Genomic DNA, 27,956 nt, shown 5'->3' with positions numbered 1-27,956 from the left:
GATCATGAAGGCCGTACTGGACCTTGACTGGATTTAATGTGAGGACGGCGTTAGTCATGAACCCCAGAGATAAACCATGTCTATCTTTGACATTGAGCAGAGGCATTCATGAACAACAGGTCTCCAGAGTCTAAATAAATTCAAAAACAATTTGCAGTGACAAAGTGCTTTTTTGCCTCAAAAGAAAAAGATAAGCCCAATTTGAGTTGAAGTTTCCTGTCTATATGGGGCTTGAAAGTCAGGGAGTCATGTTTTTGCGAGCTGAGCTTGATGTGAGTGGCCCCACACGCCCAAGAGCCCAGCCCAAGAGTAAACAAAGGCTCACAAACACAATGATGTGTCAGGTCAAGGTCCAGAGAACACTTTGAAAGAATGGGATTTGTCTCAGATTCGACTCTTCACAAAGTACAGGGTAGTTTTTAGGTATGTTGAATTGTACAGTACTATGTATTATTACTATTAGTGTATAAGTGTCTAAACTGACCAATTCTGTGTTAACCATAGGCCTGAAGCAAGTCGAGCAGCCGGACAAAACATGTGCAAATTTAAGACAGATCTAGATAAATGGATTTGTGATGAACACAAAATGTATATGTTAAAATGTACATGTTAAAAAATAATATCCTGGAAATGATTTATTAACATTTTGAAGTGATTGCATTTATGTGGTGTGCCTCAATGGGGCATCATAGTGGGCAGGCTGTGAGTCCGTCGTGCGGGGCCTTGCTGCCAGCATGTTAGCAGCTTAGTTTCATACAACAAACCGAGGCTCTGTCAAACCACAACTCGCTGTCTTCATTTTCCTGTTATTCAGGGAGTACGGTTTGAAGCACATGTTAAATCAAATACGATAAAAACGTGTAATGGTGTGGTTGGTTATTGCCAGTTAGGCTGAACATCTTGTAATGGCAGCGCCCCTCTAACTTGAACTTGCGTCTACATAAGTATGTATTATCCCACACATTGGTTCAGAGTTAAATGGTTTCTGTAATGATTCAATGTTAAGAATTGGGATATTTTTAAGACATTTTAAGACTTTTGAAGGTTCAGTGTTGTGTAAAAAGCAGGCCAGGCAGCAATGAGAACACGATTTCAATTTATATTCAAGTATATTGACTTGTTTACAGTGTAGAAAGCTACAAGTGCAAGTATATACAATTGTAGAGTACTTATTTTCTGCTAATGTGTGTGTTAAAGTTATGAGACCAAGGTTGCTACAGACATGTAGCAAACACAGATAAAAACACAAATTTAACAACATGTAAATGTATACGATCTTTGTATTAAATATACAACAAAGCGAGGCTGCGTCAAAACAAAACTCACTGCCTCCTGTCTTCATATTCCTGTTATTCAGATAACATCATCAGTGCTACGGCAGCCGCACGGACTGGGGCCCGTAAAACACAATGTGGAAAACATCCACTCTATCCTGTCCCAAAATCAAACAGTTCAAAAGATCTGAAATCAGTCAGACACTTACATCCTTGGTGATGAAAATTATAAAAGACAACTCCATGTGAAATCTTTTTCGAGGCTAATCCGGTCTGACATTTTACATTAGGCCCTACATATTATATAACTTTTCGGTTTATAAAGTTTTAGATAAATTTTGATATAACATTGTGTGTTATATGTCTATGAGTTACCACAGGCTGATTAGCGGTCAACACTACATTTTGCTTTTTGCTTTTTTCCACAATAAGTCTGGATAGTTTGAATGGGATTTTGGCTCCATCAGGCAGGACTGGAGAGCTCTAACATCGCAGACAGATGGAGTTGTGCTTAAAGTTTACATACCCAGGCAGAATTTTACATTTTCTGTTTGTTTTTTTTCACTCATAGTGAGTTGTGTGAAGCCTCCTATAAGTTCCTGGGCTGTCTTGCATGAACTGCACGTTTGAGCTCTCCCCACAGTGGGTCAATGATATTGAGGTTGTGAGACTGAGATGGTCCCTAATGGGACCTTCACTTTATTCTGCTGGAGCCAGTGGCATCAGCAGATCAGCAGATCAGACATGCACTTCTTTGTTTTCAACAAGGCCAATGATGGCCTATGATGAAATTCTGCCACGGTGTGTAAACCTTTGAGCACAACTGTATACAACGATTTGGATTCATTCTTCAGGCGACTGCTTTAGGACCCGGTGTTAATGTCCCGTCACATGGGAGGAGCCTGTGCCTCATGGAGGAACATCTGTGCCTGGTTTAGTTCCATCTGCGCCCCTGAGTGTACTGGGCAGCGTAGGACTGTCTAGTGGGTGGGGCCTCAGTATCTGACTCCTCTTCTTCTTCCTCCTCCTCCTCTTCCTCCTCTCTTTGGGGCTCCTCCTCCATGTGCCTTTGTCGGCGGAAGGTGCTGCGGGGCTGGGCAAAAATAACAGAAATATGTTCAATTCAACTCATACGACTCAAGACCAACACTCTCTCATCCTTCACTCCAGACATTTTCTCCGTCTCTTCCAGGGATCTCTTCCAGATCCCAACACTTTCCCAGGCCTCTGTACCTCCTCAGAGAGGGGTCCACAAGGCACCTAGAACAGATGGACAAACTACTCCGAGTTCCTCTTTCACCAGCACCGCTCTCTAAGGTCGCAATTGGACAGGAACAGGACAGACACTTGAGACCAGTTGGTTTTTAGGGGGGTCGTCCCACACAGGGTTGCATTTAAAGGGACTAGACGGAGTTTAAAAATGTTAAAATTATGTATTTTCTACCTCATACTTTCTCCTGCAATGTCCTAATGTGTAGAATGAGACAATCCTGCACTGTAACTCAAAAAGTTGTTACTTCGGGCCGAAGTACCATCATGCAACAGTTTAATATAGAAACTGCAGTAAGACCTGAGGTGCCAGTAGCGAGTATAAAAATGACAACTTCAATCCAGTCCCTTAAAGTGCCTTTAGGAGAAACCGTCCTGGAGCACTATGGAATTGGCCAAGAAGAGGTGCTGTGGGCTACCTTCACTCTGTGGTTAATGCAAAGTGAGGACTACTTGATGCTTTTTGCCTCTCTGTACTACATTTTAATAACTCATAAGGCAAAGCAGTGGATTATACAGGTGGTTGAGCTTTCTAAATGTTTCCAAACAAGAGATGCATCTCCTCATAATCCCCAACCAGAAACAGCTGCTTAAAAACTGGTTTTGCTAAACATTTAGCTCAACATTAAGTTCTCTCAGAATATGACACTGATCACAAACAGGTCAAAACTTGATTAAAAATGACAACATATATGTGTACTGTAAGTGTAAGTGAAATCTGTTATGGAAATTTGAACCATTAATTGTTTATTCCTCTCATCATGTCACATATGCTTTATGGACATTTGACCATTACATAGAGTGACCTATATTCAGTGAGCATTACCTCATTTACTAGAGTTCATGTGCATTTTTGTGTATGAGTTGGTGCGATCGGGCGGAGGATTTCTGTCCTCACTCACTCGTGCTCTCACATCCAGCTTATCTCTCTCACTCATGGCCATTGGCAATTGTTTACCTGTCCATGGCACCTTATGTATCTCAACAATGTAAGACTCCTTTGACCATTACATCATTGGGTCCGCTTGACCGAGGTCAGGGCATCTAATCTAGAATTTAAGATATGGTGTTTGTGTCCTTGCTGTAGCGACGTTTGTCTTATACATTTCGTCAGTGTCTCTGAATGTCTTAGGTCAATCTGACCTGTTACACCATTGGGGCATTCCATAATCGTATGATCATTGTGCTGTCTTTGTGTGTGTCTTTGTGTTGGGCAGCACAGAGCGGGACAAGAACAGACTGAACAAGCTGGTCAGGAGGAACAGCTCTGTCCTGGGCTGCCCCCTGGACTCTGTGGAGGAGGTGAGGGACAGGAGGGTGATAGCCAAGCTCACCTCCATCATGGACAACACCTCCCACCCACTGCATGGGACTGTAGAAGAGCTGAGCAGCTCTCTCAGTGGCAGACTGAGACACCCTCAGTGCAGGATGGAGCGCTACCGCAAAGCCTTCATCCCCACTGCTGTCAGACTGTACAATAAGACTGTAAAGTAACATGTGCAATAATCTCTGTATCAGCTGCACTTTATTAACTCTGAGTGATCTTCTTGAACGCCGACTGTAACAAGTGAATTTCTCCTTTATCTTATCTTATCTTATCTTATCTTATCTTATCTTATCTTATCTTATCTTATCTTATCTTATCTTATCTTATCTTATCTTATCTTATCTTATCTTATCTTATCTTATCTTATCTTATCTTATACTGTGAGTTGTGAACTGTTCTTCAGAGCATCTTGTATCCAGGTACTTGGTGTGTCCCCCCATATGCATGTTAAATAAACCTGCACGCTAGATTCATGACAACTTCTCTCCGGTTTTCATTTGATATAGTCTCAATGTTTACCATAACAATTCTCCCTCATCTACATCATAAAGTAGCTGTGTGTCGCGTCTCTCCTCACCCCCACCCCCACAAACTGCTACAACAAGCAAACCACTCCAAACCCCAGGGCTGGAATGGTCTGGGGTTGGAGCGCTCTGGACCTCCCTTTGGGGGCGGAGCGGTTCACTTTGGGCAGTGGAAACCCACGCAAAATGACCGTACATGAGAGTAGAAATGTTGATCGATCGGTATTTCAAGAGTCAATTGTCAATTTCACACACCCCCAATATAAGCTTCCTTGCATCAGCCTACATCTTTTATACCCATATTAGCTCACTGCATAACAAACTAAAAAAACAATAATCTAATAAAGAATGTCTCATTATCCAGTGGCCGTAACAATGCTATTGGCTATATTATATTTTTTGTAAAACATGACGTACATATGGCATTCATGTCTGCAGTCCACCTCTTAGATCTGGTTTGTGTTGTAGAATGTTCGAAAAGCATATAAAATACAAATCTGTGTTTGTGCTCTTACCCTGGGTATGGGGTTGGTGTCAGGGCCCAACTTCTCTCTGAGGGGCTCTCGAATGCTCGGGCTCTGCAGGGGACTGTGGTACAGGGACATGAGAGGCCCGGTATGTCCACTCACGGGACTGTCCACACGAGAGGACAGGAAGTCAGACAAGCGCACACGCCCACTGAAGAGCTGCAACAGAGAGATAAAGGGCAGTGCAATGTCATCTGTAAACCATCATGATGAAAGATCTGGCAATTTAATGGCTCTTATAAAAACATGTGTTTCTTTTCATTGGAATGACATAGTTAGTGTGGCTCACTTACTTGATGCTGATGGTCATGTCTACTGTAGGATGAGATAGATTCTGTTACTGCCATACAGGCCACTGGTTAAAGACACTAAACCAGTTCGGAAACAGATTCAAGTGTGGGGTAAAGACTCTTTAGAGAAACTCAGGGACTGCTTCCACACAACGGATTGGAATATTTTCAAGGATTCTGCCACTCACAACAATATCACTGTTCTCCAGGAGTAAACAGAGACTGTCACTGCTACATCACCATGTGCACTGAGGATGTTACAGATTCTAAGACCATCATTATCAGGTCCAACCAGAAATCTTGGATTACAAGTGAAGTCCTCAGGCTCTGGAGCTCTGGATGCTGCCTTCAAATCGAGTGACAAGGAGGAACTGCGGACAGCTGAGGCCAACCTGTCCTGCGGTATCAAAAAAGCCAAGAAGCAGTACTCCAAAAAGATAACACTTCAGAGACAGCAGAGACACTCAGAGTCTGTGGGAGGGCATAAAGACCATCATAGACTACGGGACTCCCCCACAAATCTGTGACAGTCACACCTCTCTGTTGAATGTGCTGAATGAATTCTTTGCTCACTACGAGGCACTCAACAGAACCCGGCGCAAAAGTCAACCCCCCTTCCAGAAGACCAGCTGCTGAAGCTATCTCCAGAGAGTGTGAGAAGATCTCTGTGCAGGATCCATGTACGCAAAGCACCGGGTCCAGACAACATACCAGGCCGTGTGCTGAAAGGTTGCGCTGATGAACTCACTGAAGTCTTCACAGACATTTTTAACACATCTCTGCAGCAGGCTGTGGTCCCAACATGCCTCAAAGCAACGACCATCATTCCGGTTCCAAAGAAGTCACCACCCTCGTGCTTTAATGACAAGCAGCACTCCACCTGGGGACCACTGTGCAACTGGCTGCTGGACTTTCTGACGGGGAGACCACAGGCTGCTGGACTTTCTGATGGGGAAACCACAAGACGTACGTGTCCGCGGCAAGTCCTCCAGAACCATCACACTGAACCCCCAAGGCTGTGTGCTGAGCCCCCTCATGTTCACTCTGCTGACCCATGACTGCACTCCAAAGTATGACTCAACCAGCACTAAGTTCCAGGGTGTGCACATCACAGAGAACCTCTCCTGGGGTCTCATTTATAAAGCTCACGTACGGACAAAAGGAGGCCAAAACTTTTTGTATGAACTGTTCTGCGCCAAAGGTGGTATTTATAGAAATCAAACTGAACGTGAAACATTACGCACCACCACACTAGGTTTGTACCTGTCGTACGCAGTCCGCACTTTTCAGAATCGCTGCACAGACGTGGGAAAGTAGGAAGGAAATGATATTTTGTGCACATTTTAAACCACTGAGCTTTCTTCTTTATTTAATCATCACCTTATTCACCAGAATTGATTGCTCATAAAAATATAAGAATTAAACCATAGGCTTTGAGTAAAGAGTTTAAATATTTTGTTCTTCTACTTGGAGCGTCACAGATCACGACAATATTTGTCAAAGACGTGTACGCTCATGCACGGACACCGGAGCGCGCTGCCGCCTCCTCAGAGCGGGAAGCAGGAAGGATCCGAACAGAACCATTTAAACCATAGTTTGATCTCCTGCAAAAGTTTTATTGATGACACTGCACTCTGCAAATACTTTCAGAGAAAAAGCAGTAACACGTCAGTAAAGATCCACCCGGCGTCTGCTGTCACTGCTGCAGCGTGAGGCCCCTCCCTCTCTGCCCCCAGTGTCTCGGTAAAACCCTCTCATTATGGCCTCATGTTTAGGTAAATCTCATTCATAAGTTACTTTGCATGTCCTTATATGGTGTAATGGAGGCGTGCATAGGGCGTGTCCTGAGGAGGGGTCATGTGCGCACATTTCTGCTCCAGGTGGAATCAGTGAAGGGGAGATTACTTGGTGCTGCACATACGGAGGGTTTCATAAATCCCATTTATTTTTCTCTGTACGGAAAGTTTAGGTTTTGCTCGTACGGCAGAGTTTCACGGACAGTTTTATAAATGAGACCCCGGACTATGCACACTACATCACTGGTCAACACATTCTCCGCAAGTTGAGACGAGCCAGAGTCCCAGCCTCCATTATGTCCAACTTCTACAGAGGGACGATAGAGAGCATCCTGACCAGCTCCATCACTGTGTGGTTCTTTTACAGAGGGACTATAGAGAGCATCCTGACCAGCTCCATCACTGTGTGGTTCTTCTACAGAGGGACTATAGAGAGCATCCTGACCAGCTCCATCACTGTGTGGCATGGCGCCAGCACTGCCTCCTAAAGAAGGAGCCTCCAGCGCATCGTGAGAGGATCTGCAGAGCCCCTCTCCCCTCTATTAAGGAGATGTACTCCACCCTTCTCACCCGCAAAGCCTTCAGAATCACCAGGGACATTATGCACCCATCACACAGTCTCTTCAAGGTTATGCCTTCAGGGAGTAGACTGCGGAATCCACGGGTCAGTTCCAGTCGACTGAAGAACAGTTTCATACACAAGGCTGTCAGGAAGCGGACCTCCCTTCCATTTCCTTTTCATTCATTGTGAAATGAATCGACAAATAAAATCTTTGAATCTTGAATCTTAAAATTGAAGCCGTGCGCGGCGATAAAGGCTCTCGCCCCTGGCGCACTCCCCCCCTTGCGACCACCCCCACTCGCTCTTGACCCTTGCGAGCCCCGGGCGCGCTGCCCCTTGCGACCGCCCCCACTCTCTCTCGCCCAAACCTGGCCTCACTCTTGCGTCGGCAAGAAAAGAGAAAGCATTAGAAAAGTGTCAAAGCCATATTTGAACTGGCAACCTCCTGCACCAAAGACCAGCACACTATCACTGAGCTATAACGCCATATTAATGTAACCCTGATGTGGGCTACTTGTTTTTAAAATACCGGTTAGAAATTTGTTCCCAGTACACCACTGGAGGAGAGTGGTCAATTCAGGTCATGTGTCCCCCCTATACATTTTTTCGATTGTTTTCGACATTGTCCCCAGTGTTGCCTCAATTGTTTCCCTACTATCCCACAATTTCTTTGTCTTTAGTTCCGCATATTCTGGAAGCGTTCTTTCCACGTTTTTCAAGAGGGTGGGAACATAGGCGTTGATTCATGTTATATCCATTAGGTGCTGAGCCAAAAAAAAAGGAAAAAAAAAGAATCAAGGGTCAGAATTGATCCAGCAGTCTCACGGTTGGGAAACCAACACTCTAGCTATTACACTACACAGGGACAGCAAATGCAAGCCGACCTGGAAAAAATATATGAAATATCTCTCATGTGTTTTAGACTTGGACAAGTGTGTGGCGGCCCATGTAAAAGGAGAAAGCGTTAGAAAAGTGTCATGGCTGTGTGTGGACTAGCTACCTCCTTTACCTCAGACGACCACGCTATCACTGAGCTATAAGTCCATACAAACATGGGCCTGATGAGGGTGAGGATTCTCTAAATTCACGGGCCGAAATTTGGTCCCAGCACCCCACTGGAGGAGAGGGGTTATTTCCCTGTTTTTAATGAGGGTGGAACCATAGGCGGTGATTGATTCTCTTCCCAGTAAGTGCAGAGTCCAAAAGAAAAAAAAGAAGAAAAAAAAAGAGTCAAGGTTGGGATCAATCCAGCAACCTTACAGATGGAAACCCAGCAACCAATTGTGCCACCAATTATGCCACACAGACTGTGAATGTAGCTGATTTTGGATTAATCTTGTGAAAGACCGCAGTTGTGTATTTGCAAAAAACGGGATTGCTGTTTGGGCAATAATATATTGAATCATTTTGTAATTAGTGTAAATTCCCCTGGTTGCCCAAAGATTTGTTGAGAGGGTGCACCCTCGATATGTGAAGCAATATTTTGGTGAGACCCATATAGTACGAGGAACACACAGAGAGGCGGACAGGAAACAGCCTAACTCAACTTCCTGTGATTGGACAGTCCAGAAAAAGCTGAATTTGCAGCCAAAAATGTCCAAAGTAAAACTTATTTCGGTGACAGAGGGTTAGTATAAGTCCGTACGAGTCTAAAACTGTGAATACAAGGGGAAATATGGAAAATTGACAAATTATTATGATTTTGAAAGCTACATGGGTTTGGGACATGTTGGCCAAAATTGGAGGCTTTCCATTGAAAACTCGGGGATCAGGGGCCAGAAGTTCAAGAGGTACGATTTTGAAGGTTTCAGGTTCGGGCCAAGATGGCCGACTTCCTGTAGCATTTAGGGCGGGGTCATAATATAGGTTTGGACATGTCCTGACGTGGTCTATGTCCCTTGCCAATGTTACTTTTGTACGATGATTTTTTTTTGCGACCGGTCTTCCATTGACTCAATGTAAACTGCCTGTTTGAGGGGGCGCCACAGAGCCAACTTTAATTATTTTCTTTCGCAAACCCCACCCAAAATTAGAGCTTGCGGAGCACTAAGTTTTGACCCCTGTTACTTGCATATCGGTTCACGTTTGCTACGTGAATTCTTGCGTTTTCGTCCCCGTTAACGATATTAATTAGTCCCTCGCGGGACACTGCGTGTCCGTTGCTCGGGCCTAATAAATAAAATAAGGGGGTGAGAAGATCAATAGTTATAAAATATATTAAAGAAAAAGAAAAAATGTCAATGCAGTGCAGGTTTACAGTTAGTTCCAAGTTATTGCACATGAGTCACTGTACAGTATTGTACAGCCTAACAGTGGTGGGGAGGAAGGACCTGTGGTAGCTCCTTCTTGCACTGTGTGCACTATGTGTACTTCAAGACTGAAGCATGTTAGGTGTTCTATAAGTACCTCCAGACTGAAGCATGTAAGGTGTTCTGTACTTCCAGACTGAAACATGTTAGGTGTTCTGTAAGTACCTCCAGACTGAAGCATGTTAGGCGTTCTGTAAGTACTTCCAGACTGAAGCATGTTAGGCGTTCTGTAAGTACTTCCAGACTGAAGCATGTTAGCTGTTCTTTGTTTACTTCCAGACTGGAGCATGTTAGGTGTTCTGTAAGTACCTCCAGACTGAAGCATGTTAGGTGTTCTTTAAGTACCTCCAGGTCTCTGTGTAGGTCCATGGCCTCCAGGTTGTGGAAGGTGTGAGTGTAGATCTCCAGAGCCTTCGCGTGGAACAGCATCTCCACAGTCACAAAGTCAGTGAAGATTTGCTGCAGAATAGCAAGTTTTCTCTAAATGTGAGAGATTCCACAGACATTATCTACATTTAATGCAGGGCTACTTTGGGTCTGGGGGAACCTGCAACATAACTATTCATAACTACACTCAGACAGACCTCAGCTTCAGTATGTATTACAGAGTGTCACACTGAAAATAATACCTTACAAATGTGACAAACTCAAATGAAATTACTGATTTAACTTGACTTTAATTTCCATAAGTTAGGACCAATGTCATAATGTTCAAAGCATTTTATTCATGTATCTTTTTCTCTTTTTCAGTAGGAAAAAAACATTCAGTGACAACAGCATTTGTTCTTATACCAGACTTGTAGCCTACTCAATCAATTCTCTTGATTTCAATAATTTTGCTTCAAGTGCAGCTTGGGAATTCTAGGTTGAATATATTTTCAGGCCCAGATTAAAAGGGAACGTAACAGTGACATGTGTTCTTTTCACTCTTTGTCTTGTTCCACAGGTCTGCAACTGCACTGTTTGATAATTGTCTTCAACATAGTGATGACCATATCATTGTGATATTTTAGTCAACTGTTTCAACAATATGTTCCATTCAATTTAGACAAAATAGGACCATAACAAGGACCATAACAAGCCTCAAATGGAGCTATATCAAGAAAATCAGGGTTAAAATGGAACTTTTGAAAATTGTCAGTTACTAGGGAGTACTTTATAGACTATTGTCAGTGACGTTTTGGTGATCTCGTGTGAAGCCCAAGTAAAAATCTCAAAAAAGGCATGTAGAAGTATCAAGTATTCCCTCCTATTATTAACAACTTTTGAAGAAAAGAGACTGCAATACATTGATTTATGTAGAAAAGTTAGAATATATACATATATAAAAACTCTTCCTCACCCTCCGCGGGCGATCTCTCTTTTTCATCCAAGCTGGTCCTCTACCAGAGGCCTGGGGGCTTGAGGGTTCTGCACAGTACCTTTGCTGTTCCTAGAACTGCACTTTTCTGGACCGAGATGTCTGATGTATTTCCTGGAATCTGCTGGAGCCACTCCTCCAGTTTGGGGGTCACTGCCCCGAGTGCCCCAACGACCACAGGCACCACTGATGCCCTCACCCTCCAGATTTTCTCCAGCTCTTCTCTGAGCCTCTGGTATTTCTCTAGTTTCTCGTGTTCCTTTTGATGTTGAAGTCATTTGGTATTGCTATGTTGACCACAACGGCTTTCCTCTGCTCTTTGTCCACCACCACTATGTCCAGTTGGTTCGCCATTACCATTCTGTCCGTCTGTATTTGGAAGTCCCACAGGATCTTGGCTCGGTCATTCTCCACCACCTTTGGAGGTGTTTCCCACTTTGACCTTGGGGTTTCCAGCCCATACTCTGCACAGATGTTCCTGTACACTATACCAGCCACTTGGTTATGGCGTTCCATGTAAGCTTTCCCTGCTAGCATCTTACACCCTGCAGTTATGTGCTGGATTGTCTCATTGGCTTCTTTGCACAGTCTACACCTGGGGTTTGTCTGGTGTGATAGATCTGGGCCTCTATTGCTCTGGTGCTCGAGGCTCCTGTGCAGCCATGATGAGCCTCTGTGCTAGCCCGGCTCTGTCTAGCCATTGGTAGGATTTCTGTATATCCGCCACTTCAGTTATGTTTCGGTGGTACATGCCGTGTAGGGGCTTGTCCTCCCATGACGGAACCTCCAGCACCTCATCTTCTGTTCCCCATTGTCTGAGACATACACTGAGCACGTCATCTGTTGGACCCTTGTCCTTGATTTACTTATGGATCTTGGATGTTTCATCCTGGATAGTGGCTCTCACACTCACTAGTCCTCGGCCTCCTTCCTTACGGCTAGCGTACAGTCTCAGAGTGCTGGATTTGGGGTGGAACCCTCCGTGAATAGTTAGGAGCTTTCGTGTCTTAACATCTGTGGTCTGTATCTCATCCTTTGGCAGCTTATTATTCCTGCAGGGTATCTGATTACTGGCAGGGCGTAGCTGTTTATTGCCCGGGACTTGTTCTTGCCATTGAGCTGGCCTCTTAGGACCTGCCTTACTCTTTGGAGGTATTTGGCCGTAGCAACTTTCCTTGTCACCTCTTCGAGGTTGCCATTTGCTTGTGGGATTCCGAGGTACTTGTAACTGTCCTCAATGTCTGCCATTGTTCCTTCTGGGAGTGAGACCCCTTCTGTGTGGACTACCTTCCCTCTCTGAGTCACCATCCGACCACACTTCTCTAGTCCGAATGACATCCCAATGTCTGCACTGTATATCCGGGTTGTATGGATCAGTGAGTCGATGTCTCGCTCATTCTTAGCATACAGCTTGATGTCATCCATGTAGAGGAGGTGACTGACCCATTCCTGAGTCGGTATCCATAGCCAGTCTTGTTGATTATTTGACTGAGGGGGTTCAGACCTATGCAGAACAGCAGTGGGGACAGGGCGTCTCCTTGGAATATGCTACATTTGATGGAGACTTGTGCAAGTGGCTTACCATTGGCTTCAAGGGTGGTTTTCCACAACTTCATCGAGTTTGCAATGAAGGCTCTTAGAGTCCTGTTGATGTTGTATAGCTCCAGGCATTCAATGATCCAAGTATATGGATCATATATATATGAATGACATGCCGGCTCAGACGTCGCCCGGCCAAACAAGGTCTGCGTCAGGTGCTGGGGAACCAGAGCACCTCGATGTAAAATGGGCTACTGGAACAAGGCGGAAATGGACGAGATGCGAGAACAGGGCTCTGATGGAATGCTACTACTCCAGTAACCCTAGTCAGAGGGGCTACATGCAGAGGATGTGGGAGAAATGGTTATTTCGAAACCCACAGTCCAAACTCACGGCGAAACAACTAGTAGCTCAGTGATCCAACATCCACAAACAGCAACAGCTATCACAACTTGAGATTGATGAGGTACAACACCAATGCTCCGGCAACGGGGAGCCAGGACACCAGGTCAGAGGGGAGTTAACACCAGCCCTCCCAATGGAGATTGGGTACGAAGCCCCAATTAGCGCCATCACGCTGAACGAGGCAGCGACTGACCTGAAAAATAAGATCATAGCAAAAACCCCGAGGCCAATTACAGAGGCTAAGAGAAGTACTGTCAGAAAGTCTCCTAGAAGATGTGAATGCAGCTCTGAGAGCAATTCCTACATCAACCATCACTGAAACCAATGAGCTGATATACTCCACAGCAGCAGTGATCCTAGAGACGCTTGGCTATCGTAAGAGCAACCATGAGATGAAATACCCACCATGGAAAAGAAGGCTGGAGAATAACATCATGGCAGCACGAAGAGAAGTGAAAAGCAAGTACCCAAAAGGTACCGCCAGATGCCCATACCTGAAGCATTGGAAACTGCCAAACAAAGGCTCCAAGCCTTGGCCAGCCACCAACTCAACCAGCGAAAGTGCACGCTCAGTGACAGGGTAACAATAACAGAGCAGACCCACCAAGGCTGGAAACTGAACAGTACTGGAAAGGCATATGGGAGAAGGAGGCAGCACACAACAGTGATGCACAGTGGCTGGTGGCTCTGAGAGAGGACCACAGCAACCTCCCTGAACAGAATCCAGTTACCATCACAGTGGCAGACATCCAAGAAAGAGCTTCAGGTATGAAAAACTGGACAGCACCAGGCCCTGACACGATACACGCCTACTGGCTTAAGAAACTCTCGGCACTCCATGAGCGCTTGGCAGCACAAATGAACCAGCTGCTGAGGGATGGGAATCACCCTGAATGGTTGACCGCAGGGCGCACAATCCTGATCCTGAAGGATCCCTCAAAGGGTACAGTCCCATCCAACTATCGCCTGCCTCTCCACAACGTGGAAGCTCATGTCCGGCACCATAGCGGCTAAGATAAGTGGGCACATGGATTCTTGGTAAAGATACCAGAGGTGCCAAATACCAGCACCTGGTAGACAGAACAGTCGCTCAAGACTGCAGAACCCGACACACTAACCTGAGCACTGCCTGGATTGATTACAAGAAAGCCTACGACTCAATGCCACATACTTGGATCATTGAAAGCCTGGAGCTATACAACATCAACAGGACTCTAAGAGCCGTCATTGCAAACTCGATGAGGTTGTGGAAAACCACCCTTGAAGCCAATGGCAAGTCACTTGCACAAGTCTCCATCAAATGTGGCATATTCCAAGGAGACGCCCTGTCCCCACTGCTGTTCTGCATGAGTCTGAACCCCGTCAGCCAAATAATCAACAAGACTGGCTATGGATACCAACTCAGGAACGGGGCCACCATCAGTCACCTTCTCTACATGGATGACATCAAGATGTACGCTAAGAATGAGCGAGACATCGACTCACTGATCCAGACCACCCGGATATACAGTGCAGACATTGGGATGTCATTCGGACTAGAGAAGTGTGGTCGGATGGTGACTAAGAGAGGAAAGGTAGTCCACACAGAAGGGGTCTCACTCCCAGAAGGAACAATAGCAGACATTGAGGGCAGTTACAAGTACCTCGGAATCCCACAAGCAAATGGCAACCTCGAAGAGGTGACAGGGAAAGCGGCTACGGCCAAATACCTGCAACGAGTAAGGCAAGTCCTAAGAAGCAGCTCAATGGCAAGAACAAGTCCCGGGCAATAAACAGCTACGCCCTGCCAGTAATCAGATACCCTGCAGGAATAATAAGCTGGCCAAAGAATGAGATACAGACCACAGATGTTAAGACGCGAAAGCTCCTAACCATGCACGGAAGGTTCCAATCCAAATCCAGCACTTTGAGACTGTAGGCCGAGGCCGAGGACTAGTGAGTGTGAGAGCCACTATCCAGGATGAAATATGCAAGATCCATAAGTACATCAAGGACAAGGCTCCAACAGATGACGTGCTCAGTGAATGTCTCAGACAATGGGGAACAGAAGATGAGGTGCTGGAGGTCCCGGCATGGCAAGCCCCTACACGGCATGTACCACCGAAACATAACTGAAGTGGCTGATATACAGAAATCCTACCAATAGCTAGACAGAGCCGGACTAAAGGACAGCACAGAGGCTCATCATGGCTGCACAGGAGCAGGCATTGAGCACCAGACCCCAGGTGTAGACTGTGCAAAGAAGCCAATGAGACAATCCAGCACATAACTGCAGGGTGTAAGATGCTGCAGGGAAAGCTTACATGGAGCGCCATAACCAAGTGGCTGGTATAGTGTACAGGAACATCTGTGCAGAGTATGGGCTGGAAACCCCAAGGTCAAAGTGGGAAACACCTCCAAAGGTGGTGGAGAATGACCGAGCCAAGATCCTGTGGGACTTCCAGATACAGACGGACAGAATGGTAATGGCGAACCAACCGGACATTGTGGTGGTGGACAAAGAGCAGAGGAAAGCCGTTGTGGTCGACATAGCAATACCAAGCGATTTCAACATCAGGACAAAGGAACACGAGAAACTAGAGAAATACCAGGGGCTCAGAGAAGAGCTGGAGAAAACCCGGAGGGTGAAGACATCTGTGGTGCCCGTGGTTGTTGGGGCACTCGGGGCAGAGACCCCCAAACTGGAGGAGTGGCTCCAGCAGTTCCCAGGAAATACATCAGACATCTCTGTCCAGAAAAGTGCAGTTCTAGGAACTGCAAAGATACTGTGTAGAACCCTCAAGCTCCCAGGCCTCTGGTAGAGGACCCGAGCTTGGAGGAAAAAGAGACCGCCTGCGGAGGGTGGGGAAGAGTTTATTTATATAATACATTTTAAAAAACAGACCAGTGGCGGTTCTGGCCAACAATTTTGATGAGAGTTAATCTGACTCCCCTCCTTTTCAATTGTCAAATTTCGAAGCCTACTTAAAGGCACTATATACTGGATATTTTTTCTAATAATGGACCCAAATTTGTCCTTTAGTATATTGCAAACGTATGCATTTGTGGGGGGAAAAAACACCACTGTGCAGCTAGTTATAAAGCATTTATATCATTTTTTCAACCTTGCAAGTGAGTTTTCTACCATTGCAGTGAAAGTGACCCTGAAAGGTGATCCTTTTGTGAAATGCACTAATAACCTCATCCCTGTAAAAAAAAATTGTGACACTAACTAAGTGTCAGGAAAGTTAGGAAAGGTTCATTGTTTGACAAAAAAAACTACAAACAAACAGGTATAGGGCCTTTAACAGATCAAATCTCTGGCATAATGTGATAGCCATATGCATGTACTTTTAATATTTAAATATATTTTGCACTTTGATAGTGTAAATTAAATTCTGACCAAATTTCCTTTTTTTAAATGCTGTTGCAAAAATGATGTTTGAATCAATAGGATTTTATGCTCAACTATTTCAGAGAAGCAGGAGATACAGATTTAATTGAATAAAAGGCTCAAAAGGCTGGATCACAGCAGGCTGTGCTCATAGTGCTGTTCTCCAAGTCTATACCAGACCAAAGGCACTGAACAGGCGAACAGGCTGTTATGAGGGAGCGCCTCAGCTCCTCTTGTTTCTGCGCTGATATCCACGCGGGCATGAGCAGAAGCATGTGTAGCAGAACATGATATGGCCGTTGTTATGGTTATTTGGTGCCATGTGTATTGGCGCATGTGTAGCCAACTCGCCGCATGTAGCATAATTTTGCAGACATGGAGCCTTTAGTAACGAGAGGACGTGTATCTGCTGTTGTGGATCTGCAGCGGCTCCGCTTTGCAGCTTTATAATTGTTGTGTTTTAAAGAGGCAGCAGCGGCGCACAGTGATTCTGCTGGAAGTAAAGCCGCCGCTCGGACAACGGCGCTTTGGGCGACCACCCATGTCGCCCATATCAAAAACCGCCACTGGGTGAGACTCGGCTCTCATGGTTCACTTAAAAGAGCCGGCTCTTTGTACCGACTCATTCACGACAGACCCAACATTATACTGTACATGAACACACCCATGAAGTGATTAAATCGCTGTCAGAGTTACAGGCAGGTCAGTTAGGTACCGGCGCTGTTATAAACAAAGTCAAGGCGCATCAGGATCTTGCTGTAAGACAGGTGTGGGTAAACTTTCTGATTGGATTTCTGAACGTGCCACAAGGACTCGACCAGTTGCGAAGTGGGTTGTGAGTGCAATCGCCTTAACACATGAAAAAAAAGCAAACTGCAGCAGTTATGCATTATCTCTGTATGCCAATGAAGGCATTGGTGATTTCCCTCTTATTTTGCCGGGCTGCATTTGGCCCACGGGCCCACCCCTGCTCTAAGACCAACACTGAACGGGTCTTTTGTTTGACCCGTGTTGGACTGTGGTGCAGAGTTCTGGGGTTATCGTAAACAAACCACTGTGAAAAGGTTCAGTGCAGAGCTGTAAGGTATTTCCTAAGTGCACACGCATGTTATTAAGCTGGCTCTGTACAGAGACATGGGTTTGGAACCATGTAAAGTGAGACATGTTTGTGATGTGGTGCATTTATGGAATAGGTTCATCAAAATATCGCAAACACATCATGACTTATCTGATGTAGCTGTACATTCCATCTAATAGTGAATAGTTGGATAAGGACAGGCCCAAGTGTTTGTTCAAGTAGAAGCCATTTTAATTGTGTCAGTCTGTTGTGAAGCGCTTTTCTTATTTGTTATTTAGATTTCTGATACTGTTTTTTTTTTTGTGTCTGATAAGTCCATGTGTGCTGGACTAATGGTGCATGACACCAAAAAACTAATAAACTAAACAAAAAAAGAAACAAAAACGAAAAGACAAGTAGAAGTCAAAAGTGGGGAAGGGAATCAACAGAAATCACTCTTAGAAGCACAATACAGTATCATAAAAAAAATGACTCGCCCTTAAATAAATGTTGAGTACTAAAGGACTAAATATGGGGTGTGGGTGTGTGTTACCTTGATGTCCTCCTGCCTATTCTTCTGGAAGTCCATGATGGTCTCCTCCATGAGTCTGCTACTGCGCTGGGCGTTGTTTGAGGCCTTCTGCGCACTCACCTCTGCCTGCACACACACATACACACACACACACACACACACACTGGACTCACAGTCAGTCCCCCTACTGTACGACTGCAGCATTACAGCCAATGCACCTTACCTGAGACTAACAGCTTTGGTCAAGGAAACGCAGTGGCATATTAGGGCCACAACAACACATATACATGATCTTTAATGTTGAGATTTTTAGCAAATTTTCTCCATTGACATTTAGGTCCCCTCCTGGAACCACCACCTTAACGTGGTGGAGGGGTTTGAGCGCCCAAATGATCCCGGGGGCTCTGTTGTTGGGGGCTCCGTGGCCCTGGTAGGGTCTCCTATGGCAAACAGGTCCTAAGTGACGGGTCAGACAAAGAGCGGTTCAGAAGCCCCTTATGAGAGACCAACAGGCCCGGTTAGAAACATGAGGCCGTCCTTCTGTGGACCCACCACCTGCAGGAGGAGCCATAGGGGGCTGGTGCAATGTGATTGGGGCAGCTCCAACAGCTGCCCCACGACTCGGCAACGGAAAAGTGGAAGAAAATGGATGGATGGATGGACGGACGGACGGACAGACAGATGGATGGACATTTAGGGCACCTCTTTATTTCCTCGGATGATAAAACTGTCTGTTCTTTTTGGTAAAAAGCCTCCAGTTTCTGTACATTTCTGGGCTGTCTTGCATGAACTGCACATTTGAGATGTCCCCAGAGTGGCTCAATGATATTGAGGTCTGGAGACTGAGATGGACATTCCAGAACCTTCACTGTATTCTGCTGTAGCCAATGACAGGTCCACATGGCCTTGTGCTTTGGATCGTTGTCATGTTGGAACGTCCAAGTGCGTCTCATGTGCAGCTTCCAGGCTGATGACACTTTTCCTCCAGTATTCTTTAATAACAGGCTGCATTGACTGAAGTCAGTTTGGACCAGTTCCCTGAAGCTCACACATCCCTAAACCATCAGTGATCCAGCTCTGTGTTTCACTGGAGGAATGTTCACCGTTCATCACAGGCTTTGTTGATCCTCCAAATGTAATGTTTATGGTTAAAGGGGGGGTATTATGCAAAATCGACTTTTTCAAGCTTTACATCATGTTATTAAGTCATTCCCTCATTAAAAACATGCCTGAAGTGTTGCCTTGGCACATTCACGTATTTTCGAGTGATCTGTAAAAACTCTGGTGGCAGCCATTTTAGGGATAAAACGCCTGATTCCTTCTGGGAACGCCTCGACTGCCTGGAGACTTTTACAAAGACACACATCAGTGTTTCTGTTACCGAAACACCCAGGATTAAAACCGGTGACAAGAAAGCTTATTTCAGTGACTGGTGACTGGCCTTGATGATGCACAGAGCCTCCGGAGAAAGCTAATGCTAAGCTAAACCTCGAGTCATCACGTGAAAACGAGAAATATGCACAAATAAAGTCAATAAAACCACCACACACATAAAGAACCGTTTAACAATGATCACACACGGAGCCGGGCTTGTTGATTTTGCAGTTTATTGCTCATATTTCATCTACAATGGGTCGTAGCCGAGTGGTTTTCTCCCGGAGCTAAGGCACTATTAGCGACAAGCTAACAACCTTCACAACATTCATTGAAAACAGGCAGCATATTATGCACAAATAACGTCAACAAAGCAGGCAACTACTTAAGATAAGATAAGATAAGATAAGATAAGATAAGATAAGATAAGATAAGATAAGATAAGATAAGATAAGATAAGATAAGATAAGATAAGATAAGATAAGATAAGATAAGATAAGATGGTACTGTATTGATCTCACAGATGCAGAAATTGCGTTCGATGAGAGATCATCCGGCAGCAGCACCCATTCAGTGCGCACCACTCTTTTTTTTTTTCTTTGGTGAAAGATGGTTGTGTCGCGGCCATCTTCACTGAAGCAGCCTTTACGATGATCACACAATGAGCCTGGCTTTACACATTTGTGGTTTATTGCAGACTTTTCATCAACAATGAGCTGTAGTCAATTATAACAAGCTAACGGGTAACCTCGAAAAACCATTGTCCACCTGCACAGAGAATGTCCGTCTTTTGAATGGTATGGGCTCCTGCAGATCCTGGTGTCGTCCATGGGGGTATAGTTAGAGATCCATAGGGCATGGCAGTAGCAAAGAGAGAGCCTCCAAACAGCAGTTATTTTTCAGGCAAGAGCCCCGTCCAAGCGTCCGGTGTGGAAGGTTCGCCTCCAAATAATATCCTGTGTGGCCATTGTTCACAAAGTGATAAACAGTAGCTCCTTTCCAACAATAAAAATTAAAATGCACCGATCGTAGTTTCAATACTGTTGAGACAACGAGCGGAGTGTTGTGATGCCACAGACAGCGTGTGGAGGGGGCGTGTCGGAAAGGGTCAGAGGTTCTTAAAGAGACAGGGGCCTATTTCAAGCCATTTGCTACGGCGATTTTGAAAGAGCAATTTTATACAAGGCAGTTATTTTAATTTACTGCATTTACAGACCAACAGAAGGTTTGGTCATCATTGTAGTGTGCTATAGACTGGTGCTATGTGGCTGAAAAAAGCATAATACCCCCTCTTTAAGGCCAAAAAGTCCCATTTCGGTTTTATCTTTCCAAATGACATTGTTTCAGAAATGTAGAGCCTTGTCTCTGTGCTGTTTGGCATATTGTAGGTGGATACTTAGTGACATTTGCAAAATAATGTCTTTCTTCCGGCGACTTGGTCATACAGCCCATGTTGCATCTTGAAACAGCTACACCTCTTTTTCTTCTCGAGGATCCTGTATTTCACCCATGACCTGGGCGTGGTTTGCTTTCAACAGAATCCCGCCTTTTCCACTTTTTAAAACACTGCTGATTTATACTCTCAGTGCCTTGGATATCTTTTTTTAATAACCACCTTTTCTTTATAGATCCTCTGACAATTATTTTGCTTTCCTCGTGACTCAGAAACCAGAAATGTCAGTGCACACTGGCAGACAGATGAAGGGTCTGTCAGGCCCAAAAACTCACTTCATATTTTATACACACAATAATTACAAACACAGGTCACAGGTGAGGAGGCTTACCTTTAGTAGTCATTCAAACCTGTTATGTCAACTTGTGTGTATCAGACCAAGATCACTAGGGTGTGTAAACGTTTGATCAGGGTCATTTTGGTACTTTCTTTTTTCATTATGATTTAAAAAGAGTAAACTCAGTTTAAACTCAGTCAAATGGCTTCTTACAACCACTAACTGTGAGTGAACTTCATCATCATTCAGATTCTCTAAAATAATAATAATAATAATTCTGTAAACTTCCAAGCACAACTGTATCTGTACAACACCTCCTGACCTGGTGTAGGGTTTAAGCGCACAGATTGATTTGTGCTGATTTTCCCTCACACCTCATACACTCTCTGATTTTGCCGTACAATAGTGGCTGGAGGGGCCACGCCCTCTGAACACAGAGAAAGATGATTTGTATCATTCCTCCCACCCACAGCGCCCCTACTGGACGGAGAGGGGACTCACAGTCCTTGAAGGATACAATGCTCTGTCGGTCAGCTGGGTTCTTCAGACGGATCTTCTCCAGTTTTTGGATCTCCTTCATCTCTCTACTGCGGTCCGCACCAAACTTCTTCAGCTCAGCCTGAGAGCCAGAGGGGGGTCAAATATTTACTCAAGATAACTTTACTTGAAATCATTTTAATATAGAAGAAATAAAAAGTAGTGACCAAAATAATGACCCAAGTAAAAGTTAAAAAGTACCTGAGGAAAATGCTACTACAGTGAGCTCTGAGGAAGCTGACGACAACACCAGCCTCACCTCTATTCTAGACTGTCTTGCTCCAATAAAAACCCGGACAGTCACATTTACCCGCCTGCCCCCTGGTTTACAAACGAGCTGAGAGGGATGAAGAGGACTGGCCGTGTCCTGGAGCGTGCCTGCAAAACATCTGGCCTGACGGTGCATAAATTGGCCTAATATCGTAGGGCTTATGTCAAAGCACTCTCCAAGGCTAGGTCAGAACACTACTCAACACTCATAAACAACAACCCAACAACTCCAAAAAACAGTTCTCCACAGTAAATCACATCCTCAAACCACAGATCTCATCATTCTACAGTCACTAGAGGTGGGCATAGATTTTTTTTAAAATCTAGATTAATCTAGATTAATTCTGAAATTAATATAGATTAATCTAGATTAAAATGTCTCGCTTGAATTCTGCCGAAGCCATTCAGAATATGTGTGCTACCCAAATAATGACAAAAAGTAAGTCTTTGAGAACGAGTTTCTCAAGTCAGGTGGTGCGTTAGACCAGGGGCTCATCTCCTGTTTCCAAAATGCATCACAAACTGCTTGAGAACGTTCTACTGTGATAATTGGTGATGAAAATAATTCATGTTCAAGAAGATGCACTTGTGTTTACTAACTGTTTATTCAGTTAAACATTAATTTTGAACTGTAGGCCGACATTAGAGGTCCTGATGAACTGTTTACAGTCAGTAGCTTTGTGTCAATCAATTTTCTGGTGACAAACTAAATCTCCTCTTCTGCACACTGACCTGCTACAGAAAAAAGATCCGGGACTTTAATGGTACTCTTATCGGTGCTTTAAAAGAAAAAAGAAAAACGTTAGATAGAGGCTAATGTATATAGGCAATGTAGCCTAGGCCAATATTTTTTATTAAACTTTTTTATTACACATTTACTCTGCACTTGGACCTAATGTATTCCCAATTTGTGCAAACACTTAATATATGGGAGGTAAAATACAAGTATAGACCAAAATGTAAAGTTCAATATTTTTGAAAATAATCTAGTAAGTAAAGGATTAAGTGTCATACATGTTTGTTAATCAAAATGTTGGTTAGATTTGGCTGGAGCTATTGGGAAAATAATGACCTGGAGCCACTTTCAGCTTGTGTCCAGCGGGTCAACACCGGCCGCACTGACACGTGTGCGCGTTCACGCCACTGTGTGCGCGTTTGCGGAACATAGACTCCACTCGAATCGGGTATTTGTGACAGTGCGAGGCTCTGTTCAGTATGAAGGCGTTACGTTTCGCTTTTAACAGCGGGTCAGCGGCAGCAGCTCGGGGGGGGTTACGCAGCGTGTCGTTCCCGCGCACACCTGTCTCACCGTGCACACCTGTCTCACCGCGCGCACCTGTCTCACCGCGCACCTGTCTCACCGCGCACCTGTCTCACCGCGCACCTGTCTCACCGCGCGCGCGGCTGCAGAAGGAGGTGCGGAGCGGGGCAGGTCCGACACCGCGCTCTCGTGCGGGGCTTTTAGTGCTTATTTATTATTTTAGCGCGGGTGATGCGACCCCGTTAGCCCGACTGTTCTCACAGAATAAGTAAATAAACTCACTGTGGATCAGACGTAGAACCTGCTGCTCTTCAACTCTTTATCCGATTCTCACTCGTCTGATAATAGCGTCCATTTGGCAAAACTTAATCCATAACAAAAGTAGCTCCAGCATCCGCGTGGCAGTTGTTTTGGTTTCAGAGGAATCACGTAACAGCGAGGCTGCGTGTGAGATGCATTCATGGACCGTAAGAAGTGCGGGAAACGCAAGTTTTTCACAAATGCGCACTAAACGGACAAATAATTTGCAGTCTGATACACTTTGCTTGCGCCAGAGGCCTCAGGCCGGAATACTTTAAGGCCTGAATAAAATATCACGGTGAAAGTCATCATAGCTTGCAGAGTATAAGCCCAGCTCCCAACCCAGCTTTGAGAATAGATTAACGGCGATATTTTTTTTATCGCGCGATAAGAGTCTCGCGTTAACACAGCACATTAACGCCGATAACGGCCCACCACTAACAGTCACACAGATACAAATTGCAACCGGTTTCTTGATTTTTTCACTTAAAAAATTAACAACATCCGTTCTCATTCCCACTTCTCAATAGCACCTCACTAGACCTGCCCGAAACACCCATCGCACAAACTCTATCACAATTCTACCTCACAACGCAGCAGGAGGTCGAGAACATCATCCAGAAATCCAAACCATCCACTTGCCGCCTTGACCCCTTCCCATCTCCTCTGCTTAAAACTCACAACAACTCCATCAGTCCCCTGATAACCAAAATAATAACCCTGTCCCTAGAAACCGGCCATGTTCCTACCTCACTCAAAACTGCTCTCATCAAACCCCTCCTCAGAAAAACCCACCTTGGACCCTATACCCCTGTCAAATTACAGACCAATTTCAAATCTCCCATTCATTTCCAAACTCCTCGAAAAAGTCATTTCCACCCAGCTCCATAATCATCTGAAAACTAACAGGCTATATGAGAAATTTCAATCTGGTTTCCGTCCCTCCCACAGAAACAGCTCTCATCAGAGTCACCAGCGACCTGCTGATGGCTTCTGACTCCGGTTCCACATCCCTCCTCATTCTTCTCGACCTCTTTGCTGCGTATGACACTGTAGTCCACCACATCCTCCTGCACCGACTCCAACACTACACTGGTCTTTCTGGTACCGCCCTTCAATGGTTTCACTCCTACCTCACTGACAGAACCGAGTATGTAGCTCTGGGGGACGCAAAATCCAGACCCCACACTGTCACCTGTGGGGTCCGTACTCGGTCCAACCCTCTTCACCATTTACATGCTTCCCCTGGGTCGTGTCGTCAGCAAGCTTGGAATTAATTTCCACTGCTATGCTGACGACACACAACTCTACCTCCGAGTCGCTCCCTCTAGCTCCCCCTCTGCCACGGCTGCCCTGCCTGGAGGAGATAGAGGCGTGGATGAGTCAAAACTTCCCGCAGCTAAATGGCTCTAAAACAGAAGCCATTCAAACTGGAACCTCTCATCAACTCTGCTCCTCTCCAATTACCACTGTTTCATTCTTTGGACACACCATTCCCCTCTCTCCCTGTGTCACTAACCTAGGGGTTAAGTTTGACCCCAACCTTTCCTTTGACAATCATGTCACCTCCATCTCTCTCAGTGGCAGACTGAGACACCCTCAGTGCAGGACGGAGCGCTACCGCAAAGCCTTCATCCCCACTGCTGTCAGACTGTACAATAAGACTGTGAAGTAACGCCGACTGTAACAAGTGAATTTCTCCTTTGTGAGATCAATAAAGGTTTATCTTATCTTATCTCTTATCTTATCTTATCAAAACTGCATTCTTTCACCTCCGTAATATTTCCAAAGTGTGCCCCTCCCTCTCCCTTCCTGCTGCAGCAAAGCTCATTTATGCTTTTGTCTCTTCTAGGCTGGACTACTGTAACGCACTCCTCATCGGGATCCCTGGCAGGAGCCTCCAAAAGCTCCAGTATGTTCAAAACAGCGCTGCCAGGATCCTGATGAGGGTGAGAAAACACGAGCACATCACCCCCATGCTCCGTACACTGCACTGGCTCCCCATTCAGTCCCGCATACAATACAAGGTCCTCTTGCACACCCATAACTGTCTGCACAGTGTGGCCCCCACTTACCTCACCTCACCTTTACCGTCAGGCCAGCAGCACCGTCTGGTCATGCCCAGGACACGGCTCAAAACTATGGGCAAAAGAGCTGCTCCCTGCTGCTGGAACGCCCTCCCAGATCACCTCAGGGCCCCACAGACGGTGGACGCATTTAAAAAAGGACTTAAAACCCACCTTTTTACAGAAGCTTATTTTAACAGCTAATGCTTGTTTGTTTTTTAGTCCTGTCTTTTAATACATGTTGTGTTATATTCTATACTGTTTTGTTTTTAACTATGCTGTCCACTGTAGCACTCTGAGATTTGGTGTCAAATGTAAAGTGCATTACAAATAAAATTCATTATTGTTATTATAGAAGTCTGATTTATGTTTCAGTTGTGACATTAATGAGGAGTAAACAAACAGTAAATTATGTAAAAATCCTCGTATTTCTAAAGGAAATGCCAGAAAAATATACAAGGTACATGTACGAGCACTTTTTCTCCAATTTGCTATCACTCAAATTTAAAAACATCAACGGAAATGTGACAAAATGTGGCAAAAAGCTGCAAAAGAGCAACAAAAAAAGCTTCCCAGTTACAGTATGTCATGTGGCTTACACAAAAATGTGACAAAACCGCTTAAAAGCCTCTTAAAAGCAATGAAAATGTAACCCAAAAAAGCGAAAAAGGTTTGTAGGTCTTAGCTTCTAAATAGTTTCACACTGGTTTCAAGACTCTCGTCCGGAAGCTTTTAGATTTGGGTAATGCTGAACTGGAGAAACTGGACTTGGTTAAGCTCAAAGAGTTAAAGATTTACTCACTGTGGAACGCTATTTATCTGGTAGGAAAAGATTGTAGCCCCCAGAGGAGACCTGCTCAGACCCCACCTGGCCACGCCCACTCAAAGCACTTACTCTCTTGTTCTTGATGATGTCTCCGTAGGCTTTGAGAGGGGCCACCACTCTGCTCTCCATCCTGTCCACCTGCACACACTTCCACGGTCAGTCCACTACCCACACAGTTCACAAACATACAGTCGTAGTAGTAGCAGTAGTCATAGTCATAGTAGTAGTAGTTGCATGTGACCTGCGCCTGTCTGTAGTCCTGCACCATAGCCAGGTCCTCCGCCATGTTCTTGAGCCCCAGTTGGAGCTCAGGGTCCTCAGATTGGGCCAGCTCGTAGAGTTGACCCACCAGCTGGTCGCCCTTGTCCCTCAGCCCGGCCGTCTTCCGCGTGTACCCAGCCAGCACCGAGCACAGCAGGCCCAGGTGCTTCTCCGCCTGGGACACGGTCTGCTCCATGCTGCGCACCTGCACATCCCTACGCGGGACGGGGAGGGTAAGAGGGTGAAATTTAAAAAAATGTATTAACAATAGTTGAATGAAGGGATTGTACGAAACAACTTGATTTGATCTGGGTAGTTTGTCACTTATACTTTTTATGTCTACTTAAAGATTCTGATATTATAAAAGTGAAGTACTTTTAAAGATTCTATAGCCAACTAAACCGACCAGTCCTTCAAGTGGAGCCTACGTGTAACCATACTGAAGAAGTCAAAGGGACAAAAGATTATCATAGCAGTCCTCTAGTCAAAGATATTTCATAAACTCCTGATCAGACATGACACTCGTTGACGTGGCAAACATGGCGAGGCTAACCCCTATGCCACCAATGCAAAAACAGGAGCAACATTTTCATTGATCCAATAGCAGAATGGGAGATCGTTTCTAGTAAATAATTGTCCTGTTATTCATTATTATGTGGATTTTATATGTGCCTTGGGTTTTTATGGAAATGTGTCTTTGACAGAGGAAAAAAAAAAGTCTGTGCCTCCTATAAAACTGGGATAACATTGCCACTGTCATTTTCTTGCCAGATCTGACATGAGGTTAGTCACAATGATCGAAGAGTCATGAAATAACTCAAAACAGATCAGATCAGTATCAAGGAAATAAGTGGAGTTTCCATTTGATTACATTGCGCTGGGTTAGAAAGACCCAGTCACAAGATGGCCACCAGAATTGCCATTTGTTCCATCGCACTACTATGGCTACTACGTCCGATCTAGAGTTGTATTAAAGATCTTTGCTTGTCGTATTTACCTGGAGAAGAGCCCTGTCATGGCTGCTGTCCTTCCTCTGCGCCGGGTGTTTGTGCTCCTCACCTTCGCCAGGTAACACCAGGACAACGCGGGGCCGTTTCCATGGAGACTGGGACAACAGATCCTCCCCAGAGCAGGCGCAGAGCGGGCAGATGGCCACATGGGGGCAACACAACTCCACCAGTGCTGTG

General features: G+C 45.1%; 1 protein-coding gene across 1 annotated transcript; it reads right to left on the bottom strand.

Moving 5' to 3' along the window:
- Positions 1–2,130: 2,130 nt before the first annotated feature.
- Positions 2,131–27,956, bottom strand: LOC306977834 (CBY1-interacting BAR domain-containing protein 2-like). The gene is made up of 9 exons (XM_079576274.1): positions 27,767–27,956; positions 26,750–26,984; positions 26,578–26,646; positions 21,766–21,867; positions 18,332–18,373; positions 18,166–18,270; positions 10,224–10,337; positions 4,910–5,080; positions 2,131–2,367 (listed from the first exon to the last, which is right to left on the bottom strand). Exons 1-9 carry the CDS (start codon positions 27,925–27,927, stop codon positions 2,209–2,211), a joined length of 1,158 nt encoding a protein of 385 aa, XP_079432400.1. The 5' UTR covers positions 27,928–27,956; the 3' UTR covers positions 2,131–2,208.

The sequence above is a fragment of the Gobius niger genome (genome assembly GCF_951799975.1).
Source record: "Gobius niger genome assembly, chromosome: 18".
NCBI lineage: Eukaryota > Metazoa > Chordata > Actinopteri > Gobiiformes > Gobiidae > Gobius > Gobius niger.
This window is presented reverse-complemented; position numbering and strand designations above follow the sequence as displayed.